The 17911-nt window shown below is 37.6% G+C and overlaps 1 protein-coding gene across 1 annotated transcript in view; it reads right to left on the minus strand.

Annotated features, from left to right (window-relative positions):
• Nucleotides 1–2387: 2387 nt before the first annotated feature.
• PPIL4 (peptidylprolyl isomerase like 4) overlaps nucleotides 2388–17911 on the minus strand; it is a 47530-nt gene continuing 32006 nt past the window's right edge. Inside the window, exons 12-13 of the mRNA XM_072827386.1 lie at nucleotides 14014–14161; nucleotides 2388–6039 (exon numbers count right to left, since the gene is read on the minus strand). Coding sequence (XP_072683487.1) covers nucleotides 5788–6039; nucleotides 14014–14161 — 400 coding nt within the window. The 3' untranslated portion in view covers nucleotides 2388–5787. The remainder of the gene's footprint in view (nucleotides 6040–14013; nucleotides 14162–17911) is intronic.

The following is a 17911-nucleotide window of genomic DNA, read 5'->3' on the forward strand; positions in this document are numbered from 1 at the left end:
AGCCAACTTGATTTTGGCTCAGGTGGTGATCTCAGAGTCTTGGGATTGAGCCCTGCATCAGGCTTCATGCTCAGAGGGGAGTCTGCTTCTCCTACTCCCTCTGCTCCTGCCCCTCCTGCCACTCTCTCTCTCAAAATAAAGAAAACTAAATCTTCAAAAAGATTTTTTTCCACAAAGGACGTACAAAATTCAGACAATGTCATAGGCAAGCTCTACTCAATTTTCAAGGAATGGATAATTTAAATCTTTTTCTTCTCTTTCAATAGAAAAAAAAGGGAGAGAAAACACTCGCTAAATTATTCTATAACCTGGACATCAAAACCAAAGAGGAGCCAACAAGCACATGAAAAAATGCTCATCACTTGCCATCAGGGAAATACAAATCAAAACCAGAATGAGATACCACTTTACACTGGTGAGAATGGTTAAAATTAAGAAGTCAGGAAACAACAAATGTTGCTGAGGATGTAAAGAAAGGGGAACCCTCCTGCACTGTTGGTGGGAATGCAAGCTGGTGCAGCCACTCTGGAAAACAGTATGGAGTTTCCCTCAAGAAGTTAAAAATAGAGCTACCCCATGTCCTAGCAGTTGCACTACTGGGTATTTACCCCAAAGATACAGATGTAGTGAAACGATGGGACACCAGCACCCTAATGTTCATAGCAACAATATCCACAATAGCCAAATCATGGAAGGAGACATGATGTCCTACGACAGAGGGATAAAGAAGATGTGGTGTATATATAGATATAATGGAATATTAGCCATCAGAAAGGATGAATACCTACCATTTACATCAACATGGATGGAACTGGAGGGTATTACGCTGAATGAATTAAGTCAATTGGAGAAAGACAATTATCATATGGTCTCACTCATATTTGGAATATAAGAAATAGTGAAGGGACCCTAAGGGAAGGGAAAAAACTGAGTGGGGAAAAATTAGAGAGGAAAACAAACATGAGAGACTCCTAACTCTGGGAAACAAAAACAGGGTTACAGAAGGGAAGGAGGGAGGGAGGATGGTAACTGGGTGAAGGAGGACACATGATGAGATGAGCACAGGGTGTTATACTATATGTTGGCATATTGAATTTAAATAAATTTTTTTAAAAATAGAATTCAGTAAGAATTCAAAGAGCAACACAAAAAAGGAAAATTATAGGCCAGCTTCATCACTGGACTAGAACTTGTAGCCAGCAAGCACAAAAACACCACCACTACAAATAAGTATATATGTATGTATGTTTTAAAATAATTTTAAAATAGGAATGGGGAAAGAAAAAAACAATGTATTCACAGATAACATTATTGTCCATGTAAAAGAACCCAAAAACCCTAGCCAAATTCTAAATATAAGACTTTAGTAAAATGGCTGGATATAAAAGGAGTAATCAAAAACATAACTTGTCTTCACTTCAGGAGCACATATACTGGAATTGGACCTAGATATTAGCACAGACGCTGAACAAGAATGATGTAAAAATTAGCGTTCCATATTTTCATTTTTGTAATGTTTCCATAAATCTTTTTTTTTTTAAGATTTTATTTGAGAAAGAGAGAGCACAAGCAGGGGGAGGGGCAGAGGCAAAGGAGAAGCTGACTCCCCACTGAATAGGGAGCCTGACACAGGGGTTGACCCCAGAACCCTGAAGTCATGACCCAAGCTGAAGGCAGATGCTTAACGGACTGAGCTACCCAGGTGCCCCTCTGTAAATCTTAAATTATCTCAAAATAAAGTGAAAGAAAGGTTAACCTCGTAAGTCAGGAAACAAAATCATGTTTAAAAGATACTATTTATAATAGAACAAAATAGAACCTTATTCATGAAAGGTACAGAAACTAGGAGTAAATCTAACAAAAGAAGTATAAAAACTTTGTAAGGAAAATTCTAAAAGGTTCAAGAACCGGAGGGCTATGCTATTTTTGAGTACAATATTATAATGTTTTTTCCATGAAAATTTCTATTGTTTGAATGCAAATGCAATTAAAATCCCCAATTTTTTGGGAAACCAGGGAAGTTGATTCCAAAATTGCACAAAACAAAGGGTACAGGCATTACTAATAAAACGGCTGCGGGGTACTTGCTTAAATACTTTCTATAGTCATAGAAATGTAGACATTTGGTACTGGTAGTGGGATAAACAGTAAACCAATGGAATAGAGAACTTATGAAACAAAATCCACACATATATGGAAACATATGACAGAGGTAGAAGGGTATACCGATCAACAGGGAATAGATGAACCATTCACTAATGGGTTTGGACAATTGGTTGTATCCATATATATTTTTTAAGTGGCTTTTTCATTATAACACCATATACATACACACATACAATGTAGATTAAAGATTTAAATGTAAAAAACAAAGCTCCACTTACAACTTTTAGAATATAGAATATCTTTATTAAGGATTTCTTAAAATACAAAAAGCACAAACACACGAAGGGTAATAAATCGGACATTCAATTTCTGCCTAAAATATATAACCTAATTCTAATCAAACATTTAGAACTAACTTCCAGTTTATGGGAAATAGAGAAGAACTAGGAGATACCATGAAGTTACCATCAAATAATTTCCAGAATCTGAAACATTCTATGACATATTCTGGCTTGAATTCTTCAAAATGTCAATGCCATTAAAAAAAAAAAGAGGTGGGATGGATGGAAGAAATTCTTCTGGATTAATAAAATGGTAAGAGCATGCAATTCATGAGCCTTGAGTTTGTGGGTTTAAAAACAAATCAACACCTAAAAATGATATTCTTGGGACAATCAGGGAAATTCAAATAGACTATATGAGATTATTGTTACTTTTCTAAGTAATCTCTACACCCAACGTGGGGCTGCAACTCATGGTCCTGAGATCGAGTCACATGCTCTACCGACTGAGCCAGCCAGGTGCCCTTACTGCTAATTTTCTTAAGTATAATAATAATATTGTGGTTACATAGGACACTTGCTTTTAAAGAAATGCATGGTGAATGAAATACAGAAAAGTGAAAGGTCATGATGCTTTCAATTTACTTACAAATTGTTCAACAACAAAGTGTTACGGACTGTTAAATTTGTATGTAGGGTATATGGATGTTGTTTTCATGTTTCTATATATGTAGGACATTTTTCACATTATAAAACTGAGGGGAAATTTATAACTTGTGCTCTTCCAAGGGCATCAGTAAAAAAGGTGAAAAAATAAGCCACAAACTGATAGAAAATGTTTACAACATCTAACAGTAAAAATGGATTAGTGCCCTCAATCCAAAAGAAAAACTCTTTAAAGAATTCTTTAAGAAAAAAGTAACTTCACATAAAATGGGCAAAAGACATGTACAACTTCTCACTGAGAACAATCAGGAATGACTATAATATATACGAAGATACTCAACCTTGTTAGCATTTAGGAAATGCAAATTTAAATAGTGAGATTTCCACTCTGGCCACAAAGAAGTGAGGGAGCAGAATTTACCTTCTCCATCTTAAACAACTAAAAACCTGTACAAAATATATACTACAAAGTGTTTCAGACGTTGGACAACAGCCAGTGCAGAACAGTGACTCTTGAGAGAAGGGAAACAAACAAGGAAGCGACAATTGCCTGAGCTTATTGTGTGGTTTCCACACTGTAGCACTCTGACAGGGATGTGAATCTGAAGAGCCTGGGAGTCTGGGGGTGGGGTGGGGGGAGCATTGGGGGAGCCCAGATAAAGTTTGTAGGGCAGAGTACTGTAAAGAGGAGGGAACTACAGAGGGAGAGCTCTGGATCTACAGAGGGTTTGTCTGAGTCTTCAGCTGAATACTCATCAGTGTATACACATGAGGAAACCACCCAAAAGTGGGGAAAAAACACCAGAAAAGAACAAGCAGCACAGCCTAGGAGTTCAGATAGGGCTCAAAATAATTCTTGTTCCCAACAGCCAAAGAGGAGAAAACTCAGATGAGATTAAGCATAGGGGAGATTATTCAGAAGGGTATTAACCTCAGTGGTGAGCCAAATTAGCCCTACAAGCTCTTCTGGTCTGACCTCATTCAACTTAAAAGTAAGCTATGAAAGAATCAGACTGTATCCGAGTAACTTAATTATGTTCTAGAAAAAAGCTCAACATATTTAAAGGAATACAAAAACTCTAGTACACGACAATGTAAAATCCAAAAATTACCAGGCCTGCAAAGTAAATTACAACTCAGCAAGAGGTGGGGGAAAAAAACATCAATCAATAGAAACAGACCAGAAATGACACAGATGACAGAATGGTCAAGTACAATAGAACAGCTATGATTAATGACTCCAAGGTGTTTAAAAAAAAAAGAAATGGAGGAAAACATGAGCCTGTTAAAAGGAAAGGCACGGGAGATATAAAAAAGACTCAAATGGAACTTCTAAAATTAAAAAAATTACATCTGAGGTAAAAAAATACACTGGATGGGATTAACAGAAATTAGATACTTCAGGAGAAAAGATTAATGAACTTGAGGACACAGCAATGAAAACTATTCAACACAGAATAGAGAAAAAGATTTCACCCAAATGGAGCATTGGTGCAATGTGTGACAATTTCAAATGGCCCAATATACAAGTCACTAGAGTCTTAGGAGAGGGTAAGAGGAGGGGTGGGACAGAAAAAAGTAATACCCGCAGCTTTTCCAAACTTGGTGAAAACCATAAACCCACAGGTAAACAGCCCCAGCAAAAGAAACATGAAAACAAACTACACCAAGTACATCATAATCAAATTGCCTAACAGCAGTGATAAAGAGAAAACCTTAAAAGCAGCCAGAGAAAAAGAACAAGCTACATACAGAAGTATAAATATAAAAATAATAGTAGTCTTCTTGCTGGAAACCACAAGAAGGTACCACACTAAGCATCCACTAAATCGGCAAAAATTAAAAGTCTAAAACTAAGAAGTGGTAGAGATGATGTGAAACAAAAGTAACTCACATAGCGCTGGTCGGGGTATAAACTGGTTCAGCCACTGCAGAATATAATTTGGCATTACCTTGTAAAGATGAAGATATCCATACCATGTGAGCAAGCAAGATCACTCCTAGATACAGAATGTTCATAGCAGCACTGTTTGTAATAACAAAACCAAAAACAAACCAACAATTCCGATGTCCATGAACAGAAGAATGGATATATTGTGGTCTATTCATACAATACTACAAAGCAATAAAAATGAATGACTCTAAAAATACTAAGTCAAAAAAAAGAAAGTCACAGAAGTAAACATACATTATGTCATTGATATAAAATTCAAAAACATACAAAATTTAACATTTTATTTAGGAATACATACATATGTTGTAAAACTATAACAAGCAAAAGAATGACAAATACAAAATTCAGCATAATCATCACTTGAGGAAAGAGCACATAGAGAGTCTCTAAAATGCAGGGGATACTCTATTTCTACAGCTGGCTCATGGATACACAAATATTTACTATTCTTTATGCCATATATATACATGTCTGAATTTCTGTAGGTATGAAATACTTAATTTAAAAAAGAGTGGAAAATGTGAAAGACTTTAAAAATGAACACTACTGTTTATGTATAACAATAAAATTTAGTGTAAAAAAGTACACAAAGAAAATGTTCAGGTTTTTATTGTCTTTCTGTGCCCTATACCATCAGTATCAATCAAAAAGGGCCATGACCGTAGTGGGGAAAAAAAAATAACAGAGTCTTTAACTGCTTTGACACAAAATCTGAATATCTGGTGCTGTAAGTTAGACAATAATAATTACATTAGCCACTCATGTCTGATTCTTCATCTTTCATCTGTACTTAGATTTTTCTTTATCTTTGGACTTCTTGGGACTCCTGCTTCGGTCTCTCTTTTTACTCCGTTCTCTTTCGTAGGGGTCAGTTTGGTATTTGGATTTATGACTGTTACTGTAGTGGCCGTCCCTTTCTCGAGATCGGCTACGACTTCGGTTTTGAGGTCGGTCTCTCTTTTCACTCTTTTGTTTCTCCCAGCAGCTCTCTTCTTCCTCATAGTGACCAAACCCCATTTCTCTGTAGATATCCTGTCAAAGGAATGGATAGAGATTTACAAGTGACTCCATAAAATAATCATTTTGTAGGTACTGTCAGTTAGTAACACTTAGAAAGTCTACTATTAGCAAGCAGCTATAAAAGCTCAAATTTGAACACTACCACTAATGCCAAGAATCTGGTAAATCAGAAAGCAAAAATATTCAAAAACAGACTTAAATCATTTTTCTTATCAGTCTCATTGCTTTGTTTCTACCACTTCAGCTGAACTGAAAGATCAGATTCAAACACAAAGAACTGAAATCGCCCAACTGAAATTAGAACAAGCCTTTAGAGAAAATCATACCAAGAATTCTGATTATGGTTGGTCACCTTTTTATCTCCCCCTGCTCCATTCTCCAATTATCTGCAATGGGATTACAAAATTCCCATAAAAACCCTAATAAAGAAGACATTTAAATAACAAAGCCAGAAAAGGTTTTAGACAAATCAGTCTAAAAAGAAAACAGATACTGCATACTTTGGTCTGAGTATTTTTCAAGTGTTTATTTTATAAGCTCCTCTCCAAATCCTCAAATTTTCCTTGTTTATATTAGGTTGTTTTTTTTATTAAAATCATTTCTTGGGGTGCATGAGTGGCTCAATTAGTTAAGCATCTGACTGTTGGTTTTGATTCAGGTCATGATCTCATGGATCATGGGATGGAGACCCATGTCAGGCTCTGCACTCAAAGGGGAGTCTGCTTGAGATTCTCTCCCTCTGCCCCTCCCCCTGCATGTTTGCATGCACTTGTCCTCTCTCTGATAAGTAAATAAATCTTTTTCTTTTTAAGATTTTATTTATTCATAAGAGACACACAGAGACAGAGGCAGAGAGAGAAGCAGGCTCCATGCAGGGAGCCCGTTGTGGGACTCGATCCCGGGACTCCAGGATCACACCCTGGGCTGAAGGCAGGCACTCAGTGGCTGAGCCACCCAAGCATCCCAGTAAATAAATCTTTTAAAAAATAATAAATAAAATGATTTATTTACATATTTTTAAAATGAGTTAACCATGAGAAAGGGACTCTTGGGGGGCTCAGTCAGTTAAGCAACTGCCTTCATCTCAAGTCATGCCCCCAGGATCCTGGGATCTAGCCCCACATCGAGCTTCCTGCTCAGCCTCTCCTTCAGCTCACACTCTCTCTCACTCAAATAAATAAATAAAATCTTAAAAAAAAAGAAAAAGAAAAAGAAAAAGAAACAATGGGAAATTTCACTGCCCTTAAGTTTTTTTTTTTTTTTTTTTAAGAGAGGAAGGGGAGGGGGAGAGGGAGACAAATAGAGAGGGGCAGAGGAGGAGAGAGAATCTTAAGCAGGTAAGCCATCCAGGTGCCTCTAAATTCTATTCTTACTAATTAAGTAACAGTAGAAATTTTCCCACATGAAGAGGGCTAGTTACAACAATTCTATTTCTGTTTATGTTCTATTCCTAATTAAAACAAGTATCTCAGGAGAGCGTGGGTGGCTCAGTTGGTTAAGTGTCTGACTCTTGATCTCAGCTCAGGTCCTGATCTCAAGGTTGTGAATTCAAGCCCTGCACTGGGCTCCACGCTGGGCATGGAGCCTACTTAAAAAAATAAGTAAAATAGGGGATCCCTGGGTGGCGCAGCGGTTTAGCACCTGCCTTTGGCCCAGGGTGCGATCCTGGAGACCCAGGATCGAATCCCATGTCGGGCTCCCGGTGATTGGAGCCTGCTTCTCCCTCTGCCTGTGTCTCTGCCTCTCTCGCTCTCTCTATGTGACTATCATAAATAAATAAAAATTTAAAAAAAAGTAAAATAAAATGAGTATCTGAACAAGAGGCTGAAATCTAAAGAGACCAGAGCAATGATCTTTCAAAAGACTGTTCATAAAATTTAACTTCCTTAAGAGAGTTCTCTCAAAGGAAAGGCAAAATCCTAAGGATTGAACTCCCAAGGGTTCCAACTCTATCACCACAGACATTATTATAAGAGATATAAATGTCAAGGTTTAAAATCTAGAGTGATGAATACCCACGGTTAAGGACTGGGTTTTAAGCAAAGGATTCATAATTATTCCATATATTGTCTAGATATTGTACATTATACCTGGCATGGAGATTGTAGCATGTGAAAATAGATCTAACATGATTGTTAGGGATCCCTGGGTGGCGCAGTGGTTTGGCGCCTGCCTTTGGCCCAGGGCGCGATCCTGGAGACCCAGGATCGAATCCCACGTCGGGCTCCCGGTGCATGGAGCCTGCTTCTCCCTCTGCCTGTGTCTCTGCCTCTCTCTCTCTCTCTCTCTGTGACTATCATAAATAAATAAAGAAAAAAAATAGTAAAAAAAAACATGATTGTTATAATCAGTGTTTATGGAATACAGCTTTATAAGCTGATTCATGATTTCCTGCACAATCCTAATAGTTCCTGTAATTCCATAAGAGTTCCAGAGGTAGAAAAATGAGTATTTGGTTTAACCCTTTACCAACTATTTTCTAGCAAAATATGACAGCCCTAGATAAAATAACTTTTTGTGCTTCCTGTAACATATACAAAATGTAAAAAAATCTATGTACTATTCTGTCTGTATACTTAATTCCTGTATTGGCTGAGATCATGAACTCTGAAAGTGGAGACTGCTAACTGGTATATAACTATAAAATCTTCAGTAATTATAAAAATAGGCACTTAAGTGCTTTCAGTGTTTAAAATAAGAGATAAACGATTATACAGTACTTAATTCTTTGAAAAACTTGAGGAAGCTAAAAATCTGAAATGCACTGAAACCTTAAAACCTCTCCTACTTGGAGTATTTTTTTTTTTTTTTTAAGATTTTATTTATTTATGAGAGACACAGAAAGAGAGAGGCAGAGACATAGGCAGAGGGAGAAGCAGGCTCCATTCAGGGAGCCTGATGTGGGACATGATCCCAGAACCCCAGGATCATGCCCTGGCTGAAGGCAGATGCTCAACAGCTGAGCTACCCAGGCGTCCCTTGGAGTATTTTTCAAAGCTACACAAGCTTTAAAGTCAGGCAGCTCTCGGTTCAAATGGTCTTTGCCATTTAGGAGATGTGTAAATAAACTTGAGATCAGATTTACCAGGGAAGGTTTCAACAGAGAAGTTAGGACTTGAGATGAACATCAAAGAACAGGTGAGTTTGGCTGTGGATTGGCTACAAGAAGGTTAATGCACGGAGTGGAAGTGACAAGTGAAAAGCAAGGAAGAATCAGCATCATGTGCATGGGAAAAGGTCAGGTGGCTCGATGAAGCCATATCAGAACAAATCTTCTTGGAGTATTTGCTAGAACAATGCTAAGTGCTTTTGGAGTACATTACCCTCATTCTAGAAATAAGGAAACTGAGACTCAAGAGATCTATACAGGTTAGAGATCATTATTTAATTAATCAGTAAACAGATGTAAAATTGAAATGATGGGATGCCTGGGTGGCTCATGGTTAAGCATCTGCCTTCGGCTCAGGGCGTGATCCTGGAGTCCCAAGATCGAGTCCCACCACTGGGCTCCCTGCATGGAGCCTGCTTCTCCCTCAGCCTATGTCTCTGTCTCTCTCTCTCTCTCTCTCTGTCTCTCATGAATAAATAAAATATTTAAAAATAAAATAAAATAAGGGATGCCTGGATGGCTCAGCAGTTGAGCGCCTGTCTTTGGCCTAGGGCGTGATCCTGCAGTCTCAGGATCAAGTCCCACATCAGGCTCCCTGCATGGAGCCTGCTTCTTCCTCTGCCTATGTCTCTGCCTCTCTCTCTCTGTGTCTCATGAATAAATAAATAAATAAATAAATAATCTTTTAAAAATAAAATAAATAAGTACAATAAATAATAAAATAAATAAAATAAAATAAAATAGAAATGGGGATTGCGCCTGGGTGGCTCAATCTGTTAAGCATCTGCCTTTGGCTCAGGTCATAATTCTAGGGTCCTGAGATGGGCACCACATGGGGCTCCCCACTCAATGGGGAGTGTGCTTCTCCCTCTCCCTCTGCTCTTCCCTTCTGCTTGTGCTCACTCACTCTCTCAAATAAAATATTAAAAAAAAAAAAAAGTAAAATAAAGTTGAAAAGGGGAGAGTACAGAATGAAAAAAAAACCTCATACCTGAATGAATTAAAATAATGTTAAAATTCTAGCTCTTTCATTAAACTGTGAAGGGCCACAGGTCTTTGGGGTCAGGATCTCTACATCTAAGGTGAGGGGAATTAATCAGATGAGCTCTTATGCCCTTTCCAGTACAGACTAAGCAATTCTGCAATTCTATACACTTAAGACATAGGACAAAATGATTAAACTAGCATGTGGCTAAAAAAGAAAGAAAACACCATAAAATGGCCAATTTATTTATTTTTTTAAATGGCCAATTTAAATAAAGGAATCACCTTAATCTATCCAATGATTTCATGTAAAGCAGTCCAAAACAATCTAAACTAAAAGCTATCCTTGTTCAGGCCTCTAAAATTAAAAGATTTAGTTTAAATCAACAAAGTAACACTAACTAATTAAAATGATGGCAAAAACAGAGCCCCAATTATAAGAATAACAAACACCTATGAAAGCCACAGAGGAGGACTGACAACCAATATGAATACTTCTCAGCCAGGTAACCAACCCACAGCTGAAAACTCACTTCCTGGAACCCCAGTAAAACCCAAACCTCAGCAATATAGTAACCATCTTTGGAATCAAGACATGAGATGGAAAAATTAAACAGAAGTTTTCAAACTGAACAGTAAGGCTATCACTCAATAAAAAAACAAAGAACTTAAATAAGTTAAAACCTTAGGAAACTAGGCTCACGAAGCAAAATACCAACAAATAGGAAAATCTGAGCTATACCTGAAAATAACTTAGTACTGAAAATTCCCTTTAATGATTATATTTTTGAGAATGAAATCAAAAGGATAAAAATAAGAATACAAAAAAAATGGGCCCATTAATATCTTAAATACAGATGCTATTTTATTGGAAAGAAAATAAAAAAATTAGTATACTTATATTACTAAATCAAAGTATATAATCAAAAAACATTTGCTTTAATATGCTTTGAGGGAAGAAATAAAATTAGGAGATTTAGATCTTAATAATTTTATAACTGTCAATTAATTTAAAATTATTTTACTTCTTAAAAATTTATTTGAGAGAGAGAGCGCGCGAGCACGAGCACACAGAGGGAGAAGCAGACTCCCTGATAATCAGAGAGCCCAATGTGGAGCTTGATCCCAGGACCCCAAGATCACGACCTGGGCCAATGGCAGACACTTAAACTGACTGAGCCACCCAGCCACGGCTAAAATTATTTTTAAAATACTAACAACATTCCCCCCAAAAAACTACTTGGTGCCTTTTACTTCATTTCAAAAAAGAAAACTATTTGCTAGTGTAAAGTTTTAAGTAATCAAACAGCAGGATAAAAAAGATGCACCAGGGACAGCTGGGTGGTTCAGTGGTTGAGTGTCTGCCTTCTGCTAGGGTTGTGATCCTGGGGTCCTGGGATTAAGTCCCGTGTTAGGATCCCTTTTGGGAGCCTGCTTCTCCCTCTGCCTTTGTCTCTGCCTTTCTCTCTGTCCCTCTCATGAGTAAATAAAATCTTTAAAAAAAAAAAAAAAGATGCACAAAAAGGAAGGGGGAATCACAGACTTAAAATGCAGCCAGATTTTGGATTTCTTAGACCTGTGATTATTTCAAATACACCAACATGTATCTCAGGCCTAAATTCACTGAAGATTCCACATATAAGTGCAGGATGAGAAGTCATAGCTAAAAGCAACACATAGCGGGGGAGGTGACATGGGAGGGTGAAGATCAAGGAATTTTAGTGGAAAACATGCTAAGTATTCAGAGAAATGTGATATAGCTACCATTTCAAAAGACTGGGGTAGTCTTAGGCTAAATAAATATAGCACAGGAATTAAGAAGGAAATGTACCAGTTAGATCACACTGGAATATTACAGTAGGGAATAAATTATATTAGAATAATTATAGCATTTAAGAGAGAAAACTGCCAGGAATATACTCCAGATAAGAGCAGCAGCAGAGTGGCTAGCGGTACAAGTCTGGATTTACATTGTGGCTCTATGTAACAGCTATGTAAAACAAAGCAAATTGTTTAATCGCTTCAGTTTTCACTTTCTCTGTTGTGAAATGGGGAAAATTGTATCCACTTCACAATTGTAAGCACAAAGCTCATGTCAGCTGTCACTGATTCATGTGCATATTAGTTAGAGAATTGAGTAACAGAGGAAAGGTGTGACTTAAAAGCTGAGGGTGGGGCATAAATGATGGCACTCTTTAAATGGCAAAAAGACTATGGAAAAAAGGTCCACAAGAGTAAGAGTATTTGCTATCTAGAATGTAGGAAACTAAGAATATATATAAAATATATACCTGTTGGAATTTTTTAAAAGTGAAAACAACCCATGAAACACACTGAGTGGTTGCCTTGGGGGCAGAAGAGAAGGAGGATGGGGCAGGAATAGAATCTAGGTTCTCTGTACATACCACTTTGTAGATTTTACTTTGGAACCACACAAGAAATTTTTAAAACTACAAAACACACAAAAAATTATTTAAAGGGCACCGGGGTGGCTTAGTCAGTTAAGAGTCTACCTTAGGGCTCACGTAATCATCCCCAGGTCCTGGACTGAGTCCTGCATTGGGCCCTCTGCTCAGCAGGGAGCCGCTTCTCCCTCTCCTTCTGCCCCTCCCCCTGCTCCTACTCCTCTATTAAATAAGTAAAAAAATCTAAACTATAATATATAGATAGATAGATATAGATATATTTAAAGCAATCCCTAAACACTGAAAAGAAACAAATTAATTGAAATATGAATTCAGTGAATGGCCTTACCACAGAAACTATTCCAATTTAAAACACATTAATATAACTGTAACAGTAAAATAACAGCCAGTACACACACATATTTCTTCATTTAATCTTAACATACCTGTGAGATAAGTATAATCTCAATTTCACAGAGGAGGAGACTGTGACTCAGAAAGCTAAGTGACTTGTTGAGGCCACATCAATGGCTAGTGGCACAGAAATTTACACCTAGCTTCTCTGAAGCCAATCCTGCACTTTGCCAACCATACTACATCTCTCCTTCTCTGGGTCATTGCTTGACGTGCCATTCTCACCACCTTGAATTTTCTCTCACTTCTGCCTACTAAAATCTCCTTAAACACCAGGCCCAGCTCAAGTCCTCTAGTGGTAACACAAAAGTAAGGGGCTGTCATGTAATTTGCATTTCACTTAACTGAAAGCCAAAATGCAGGCTGGAAATGACTTCTCTCTAGAATCAATTTTCTTTAAGGAATTATTAGTATCACTGTCTGAGAAAATGTATTATTGTTGGAGCACTTAGGTGGCTCAGTTGGTTAAGCATCTGACTTCAACTTTGGCTCAGACCATGATCCCAGGGTCCTGGGACTATCAGGCTCTGTGCCCAGTGGGGAGTTCACTTAGCTCTCTGCAGCTCCCCCTGTTCATGATGGTACACACATTATCTCTCAAATAAAAAAAGAAAGGAATATGTATTGTTCAAGAATGTATTTGGGATGATATATTTCAGATACACAATATGTAAGGGCATAAATATTTCACAGGTCTTAAAACCTCAAGAGCTACAAGTATTACCCATAACGTGGTGATAATTAAAATGACATATGAGCCTTTTTTTTGGCATAACCACACTTGCTTCTGATGGGAATAAGTAAGTGTCTACAGGTTCAGAAATCACTCTTGTTTCACAATAGGGAACTGAATGATATATTTAGTTACTTTGAAAACAATCTTTTATCATTTGTGTTACATATTCTTGAAAATTAAAGTCCATTACCCAGTGAAATCATTCTACGTTCTAGAATTAGGAATATACTCACCTTGTCCAGAACTATACCCTTACCCTCTATCTTATGTCACTAAAAAGTAATTTACAGAGGGATAAAATATTTATCTCTACAGCAAAGGCTGGACATTACAAGTACCTGATTAGTATTTCTGATTGGCATATAGTCCTCATCTTCTTTTTCTTCAGAGCAGTGACGAGTTTTCTTCTTGTGTTTTTTACTTGTGTGTGAGTGACTGGATTTTGAATCTTCTGCTTGCTCATCCAGTATAAGATCATATTTTGCACTGTAGCAGCTAGTTAAGGAAAGATGTGAGAACTGACACTGATAATACATCAAAACATCAAGAATCTGGTAAACAAAGGAGACTACGAGGATAAACCTAACTTTTTTCTTTTTTTTAAGATTTTCTTTATTTATTCATGAGAGAGACACAGAGAGAGAGAGAGGCACAGACACAGGCAGGGGGAGAAGCAGGCTCCACGCAGGGAGCCCGACGTGGGACTTGATCCCGACGTGGGACTCGATCCCGGGTCTCCAGGATCACACCCTGGGCTGAAGGCAGGCGCCAAACTGCTGAGCCACCCGGGCTGCCCGATAAACCTAACTTTTTAAAGCAAAAAGCATCTCACAGTGTATTTCTAAAACAAAACTAACTCACATTTTCTTTCAAGAAAAATAGAAAGAACCCAGGCCCTAAATAAACAATTAACAATTGGCAAGTGAGTGGGCAAAAAATATGGATGACAAAAAAAACTACATCCACAAATGAAAATCTAAGTAGCCATAAAAAATAAGGAAACATGTTTTTCAGTAATGAAAAAAATTTTAACTTAGAAAATAAGACACATGTTTCACTGGAAAAATTTAGGATAATGCCAGAAGAGCTATAGGAGATAAAAGGTATATTCGTGTTACTCCTCTTTTGAAGTACTAATTTGTTAAACAAAGGTATGTATAACAATTATTTTTTATAATAGAAACTTAGAGTAACAAAAAGCCTAGTAATAAAGAAGACATTCTTAAATATATTGTAGAACTTCAACAGGATATATTATTACAAAGAAAGTTATTAGCAATGATAAATGAATGCTATGAAAAATTAAAAGTGAAAAAAGCTAGAAATAAAAATTATCTACACCATATGGTAATTTTAACTTCACAAAACATAAAAGATCAAGATATGAAAGAAGCAACAAAAAAAGGTATCATTTGTCTAGATGGTAAACTGTGAGTGAATCTTTTTTAGTTGAAGTGTAGTTGACATAGTAGTTTCAGTGACTCAACATTCATAGATATGAGTGAATCTTGTTTTAATTTCACATAAATGTGTTGTAAATATTATGATAATGTGTTTTAAAAAAGAGATAAATAATTTCTCTGATATACTTATCATCCCTTAGAAGAGAAAATACAAAATAATCATACCCCCTGTTGAAAATAATCTCAAATCCTAGAACAGTATTTGAGGAAGGCTGACAAGGGCCAGAATAGTGGTTAAAAAAAAAAAAGCTCATGGGGAAGCCCAACATGCAAAGCTGTTTCAGTGGCGTGTGCAACTAGAGGAATCTCAAACACACTTCCCTCAGGACTAGAGAGTCGGGTTTGTTTTCACCACATCATAGCTCTATGCCTTTCTCAGGGACATGTCACTTCCATATAAGACTGAATATGAAAATGCTACGTGCTCTTGGCTTTTTATAAGATGGTTAAAGATGGCCAGTCAGGGACACGTGTGAGTGGATCAGTTGGTTAAGCATCTGCCGTTGGCTCAGGTCATGATCTGGAGTCCTGGGATTGCCCCCCACCCTCTTCGCACTGGGCTCCCTGCTCAGCGGGGAGCCTGCTTCCCCTCTCCCTCTGCCCCTCCCCCATGCTCTCTTTCTTTCTTAATAACATCTTAAAAGAAAAAAAAAGGGTGGCCAGTCAGTCTGTACCATATCCTACTCCTACTTCATTATCTCTAACTTTTCTCCTTTATACTATGTCACACTGTTTCCAGAGTAGCTTCTGGAGCCTCTCCTTTTTCAGGTATGAATTCAATAGCCCTTGCCCAGGACTTTACCTTACTGTTTTGCTTTACACATGCAGCTCCCTCTGTCCAAAATCCATTAAGTGGGTCATAGCCAGCACTGTGTAATAAATAGAAAACAGAATATACAGCATCTAATAAAAATACCATGGCATTTTTTTTAATTATGTATGCATGTGAATAGCTGTACTTGGACTGTGCTGGATATAAGATGAATTGTATTTCTTAAACAATGGATCAAGTTAGAGGAAAGAGCATCCCATCTTAGCCCTCCCTCCTCTCCCCTCATATTCAAGGTGCAGCTTTATTTTTTATTTTTTAGATTTTATTTATTTATCATGAGAGACACAGAGAGAGAGAGGCAGAGACACAGGCAGAGGGAGAAGCAGGCTCCATGCAGGGAGCCCAACGTGGGACTCCATCCTGGGTCTCCAGGACCACACCCTGGGCCGAAGGCAGTGCTAAACTGCTGAGCCACCCGGGCTGCCCCAAGGTACAGCTTTAATGTCACTTCTTTTATTGTCACCTGAGGGTCTTCCCTGACTCCTGACCTCAATAAGCCCCATATCCCACAAATGTACTTCTTTGCAACACTATACCTACTTATATTCGAGTCACAGTAATTATTCTGGTCATCCCCCCTCCATCAATAAAACACAAGATCTATGAGGGCAGGGGCTATGTTTCACTGCTAAGCTGGGTGTGCAACAGATGCCAAGTAAGTAATTGTTAATTATTTCTCATACCACCAAGACAATTTGTCTCATCTCTTTTCCCTTGCTTACCCACTATCTTCTACTCACTACTATAGTCAACAATAGTAGATGTCAAATGTTCCCAAAGTCCTTTGAATTAAACACACGTTTGTGATCTTTCTTTCCCCAATTCTTCTGTGAGGTCTACCTTGGCCAAATTAAACCTGCCTTTCCTTTTGTTCTATTTTTAAGCTTAGTAGCTAATTTATGACAACTTCTCTTTCTCTCGAGATCCATAAAAGCATATCTCCACCATGCCTTTTTAACTTAAAACTTAACTTGATTAAAAAAAAAAACAAAAAAAAACACCCTCAAACTTATCTGATTATTAGATTGCCTTCTCAGGGATCCCTGGGTGGCTCAGCGGTTTGGCACCTGCCTTTGGCCCAGGGCATGATCCTGGAGTCCCGGGATCAAGTCCCACATCAGGCTCCCTGCATGGAGCCTGTTTCTCCTCTGTCTGTGTCTCTGCCTCTCTCTCTCTCTCTCTCTCTCTCTCTGTGTGTGTCTCTCATGAATAAATAAATAAAATTAAAAAAAAAAAAAGATTGCCTTCTCAATCTCTTTTCCTCGTCATAGTAACAGTCACATAATATATAATATACAATGTGGAAAACATGTATATATATATATATATATATATATATCTTACATATTATAAACACATGTTCTATCACTGTATTATTGTACCTGAGATTATAAATGCCTTGCTAACATGAAATCTATCAATTACCAAGAACATAAAAACTATCTTACTGGGTCAGATTCAAGAATTTCCCTTTTCTTGTTCAATATTATGTTTGAGAATGATTAACAATGGTTTGTATCAGGACATATCTGTCTTCTCCATCAATTTCAAAAGACTGAAAGCAGGCACTGTTCAATACTAGCCATATGTGGTTGTTTAAATTAATTAAAATTGGGCAGCCCCGGTGGCTCAGCGGTTTAGTGCTGTCTTCAGCCCAGGGTGTGACCCTGGAGACCCAGGATCAAGTCCCACGTTGGGCTCCCTGCATGGAGCCTGCTTCTCCCTCTGCCTATGTCTGTGCCCCCGGCCCCCTGTATGTGTGTGTCTCTCATGAATAAATAAAATCTTTAAAAAAATTTTAACTAAAATTAAACTTTAAAATTCAGTTCCTCAGTCCATTTCACATGCTCAAAAACCACATGTGGTTAGTAGCTAAACCGGATGGTGGAGATATTTTCCATCACTGTAGAAAGTTCTATTGAACAGTACTAAGCTACAGAT

Source organism: Canis lupus, chromosome 1 (genome assembly GCF_048164855.1).
Source record: "Canis lupus baileyi chromosome 1, mCanLup2.hap1, whole genome shotgun sequence".
Taxonomy (NCBI): Eukaryota; Metazoa; Chordata; class Mammalia; order Carnivora; family Canidae; genus Canis; species Canis lupus.